This window comes from Crocuta crocuta, unplaced genomic scaffold, assembly GCF_008692635.1.
Source record: "Crocuta crocuta isolate KB4526 unplaced genomic scaffold, BGI_CrCroc_1.0 scaffold31, whole genome shotgun sequence".
Taxonomy (NCBI): domain Eukaryota; kingdom Metazoa; phylum Chordata; class Mammalia; order Carnivora; family Hyaenidae; genus Crocuta; species Crocuta crocuta.
In genome coordinates, this window is record NW_027528362.1 from 15,303,694 (window position 1) to 15,306,079 (window position 2,386).

Below are 2,386 nucleotides of genomic sequence, written 5' to 3' on the forward strand. Positions count from 1 at the left end.
GGCGAGTGGGAGATGGGCTCAGAGAAGGAGGGAGCCGGAGGCCCAGGGGCTGCTGTTGCTGCGCGATGCCCGAGCGGGAGGGAAAAGCTGTCGGCCGTGGAAGTCCAGTTTCGCCGGGAGTCGCCGCGGCGAGAACCCGAGGCGCCCCCAGCGTCGTCCTTGGGCTGCGGGGGCGGCACTTGCAAACCTCGCGAGGAGAGGAAAACGGTCCTGAGCAAGGTAGGGAAGGGGTGGGACAGCAAACCTCGCGAGAGGAGGAGGGTCTTCCCCAGGCTGAGCGAGGTCCGGTGTGCAGACCTCGCGAGGAGAAGAGGGACGGTCCTGAGCGTGATGGAGGCGGGGCCAAGGGTTGGTNAGCGGGGGTCTGGGCCGGGCCAGCCGCTTCAGCACCGCGGACAGCGGCCGAGGCTGGGGCGGGGACGACGTGCAACTGCAACCGTTTCCCGCTCCGCCAGACGCGGCCTTTTCTGGTGTGAGGAGGAGGAGGAGCGCCTTCAGCCTGTGTTGTTTCCATATGGGGGCTGCCACGCTGAGACGCTGGGCCCCCGGGAGGCTGTGTCCTCGGCCCGGGCGATGCAAGGGGGCGGCTCGAAGAGGATCCGGTCCGGTCCAGGAAGGCGGCGGGAGGGTACCGCGGGCCGGGGCGACAGGACAGGGGCACCACCGGGCTCTTAGGGTTGCTGCCGCCCTGCGTGCAGGCAGAATGTACGCAGAGGTTTTCTCTTTCAACTCGGGCATGGACAGTTAGCGTCATGCCAACAGTTGTCTGGCTTCCTGAAAAGGAACTGCTTTATGCACAGCCTTTTCTGACCTCACTGATCGCGTTTAGATTACCCTTTTGACAGCCATATTCTCTATGCATGTATTTCGGAGTTTTTCCCAAAATGTGTGTTTCTACTGGACTCCTGGTTGAGATCTCCTTCTGACCCTAAACACAGATGACATTCAGATTATTGAGGCAATAATAGTGAATCAAAACCCACCCAGCGTCCTTTCTCCAGGTGGTCATCCGTCGGCTTCCTCCCAGCCTCACCAAGGAGCAGCTGGAAGAGCAGCTACACCCACTGCCCGCACATGATTACTTTGAGTTCTTTACTGCCGATTTCAGGTGAGAAGCTGCTTACCAACATTAAGAAGCTGAGAGGTCTTGTCACTTGATGAGACATTATTATGGATAATGGAAGCTATGTGTATTTCCATTTTCTTTCCTACATGTACCCAGAAATCAGTGCAGACCTTTATTTCTTTTTTTTTTTTTTAAACAGTTTATTGTCAAGTTGGTTTCCATATAACACCCGGTGCTCATCCCCACAAGTGTTCTGCAAGTTGTTTCCAAGTAGGCAGGTCATTAAATTCCACTAGCACCACTATAGTCTAAAAAGAACAAATACCAGAGAAAGAAACAGTATTCCAGCTCCCAGAAACTGACTTGTGCTCCCTTACATCACTAAGACCCCTGCCCCCACTTCACACCTGCCAGGTTATATCTTTTTCTGTTCTCTTTTACACCTGGGTAGTAAGGTGGCTCTGAAAACACTCTAACAGATCTTTTTATTAACAATGAAAGAGCAGACCTCAGGTTAGACCTTCAAAAAATGACAGTTCAGCTAAATTTTGTGATTTTCACTGTTTTTATTATTACCTTTATTATCATTATTATCCTTTTTATCTTCAGTGTCATGAGTTTGCATTTATGGTAGCCATATAAACTTCTGAATAAATACATTGGAGTACAAAATGTAGGTCCATTCAAAGAAAAATATCACTAACAGGTACATATAGATTTGGTTTAAAAAAAAATAGGTGATTTGCAAAGGACTAATGTTTAAGAAAACTAGTACCATTAAAGGACAGGCACTGGACTCAGTGACTCCGGTTGGAATCCCAGTCCTACCTTTTAACTAGCTGCACCTTTTGCACATACTGAATTTCTCCGAGCCTCCATGTTTTCATCTGTGAAATGGGGTTGAAAGTTCCTGCCTATGAAGGAAACTGGTAGTTGTGAGATAGAGGAGAAAGACTTAGTCCTTCTGAAGTCCCCATACCATGTGCTACAATTAATTTCTTTAAAATACATAAAGGTGGTCTCTGAATCAGTGAAGAACTGTTGCAAATATAACGTTTCCAAGTGTGAATGAATCATGATTAGGTTGTATTGCATCATGATGTGAGCTAAGGTAAACCTTTGAATAACCTTGCCTGTGATTTTTCAACCTGGGAAGACCAATAATTTAACCCTGGTTTTGTGTAATAGAGAAACTGACCTTAAGTGTCTTTCCCAAGTTATTAAAATAAGCTTGGGCAATGTTTTGTTTATTTATTATTATTATTATTATTTTTTTTTTTTTTTTGTAAAAGAATACCCAGGTTGTTGTAATTAACAGAG

The 2,386-nt window shown here is 47.5% G+C and overlaps 1 protein-coding gene across 6 annotated transcripts in view; it reads left to right on the forward strand.

Annotated features, from left to right (window-relative positions):
* Positions 1-6: 6 nt before the first annotated feature.
* UPF3A (UPF3A regulator of nonsense mediated mRNA decay) overlaps positions 7-2,386 on the forward strand; it is a 21,857-nt gene continuing 19,477 nt past the window's right edge. For all 6 annotated transcript variants that reach the window (XR_013332631.1, XM_077753953.1, XM_077753954.1 and 3 more), the window contains exons 1-2: positions 7-219; positions 1,002-1,108. Coding sequence is in view for 5 of the 6 variants with exons in the window: in XM_077753953.1 (XP_077610079.1) it covers positions 13-219; positions 1,002-1,108 (314 nt within the window). In the remaining variant the exon portion in view is untranslated. The remainder of the gene's footprint in view (positions 220-1,001; positions 1,109-2,386) is intronic.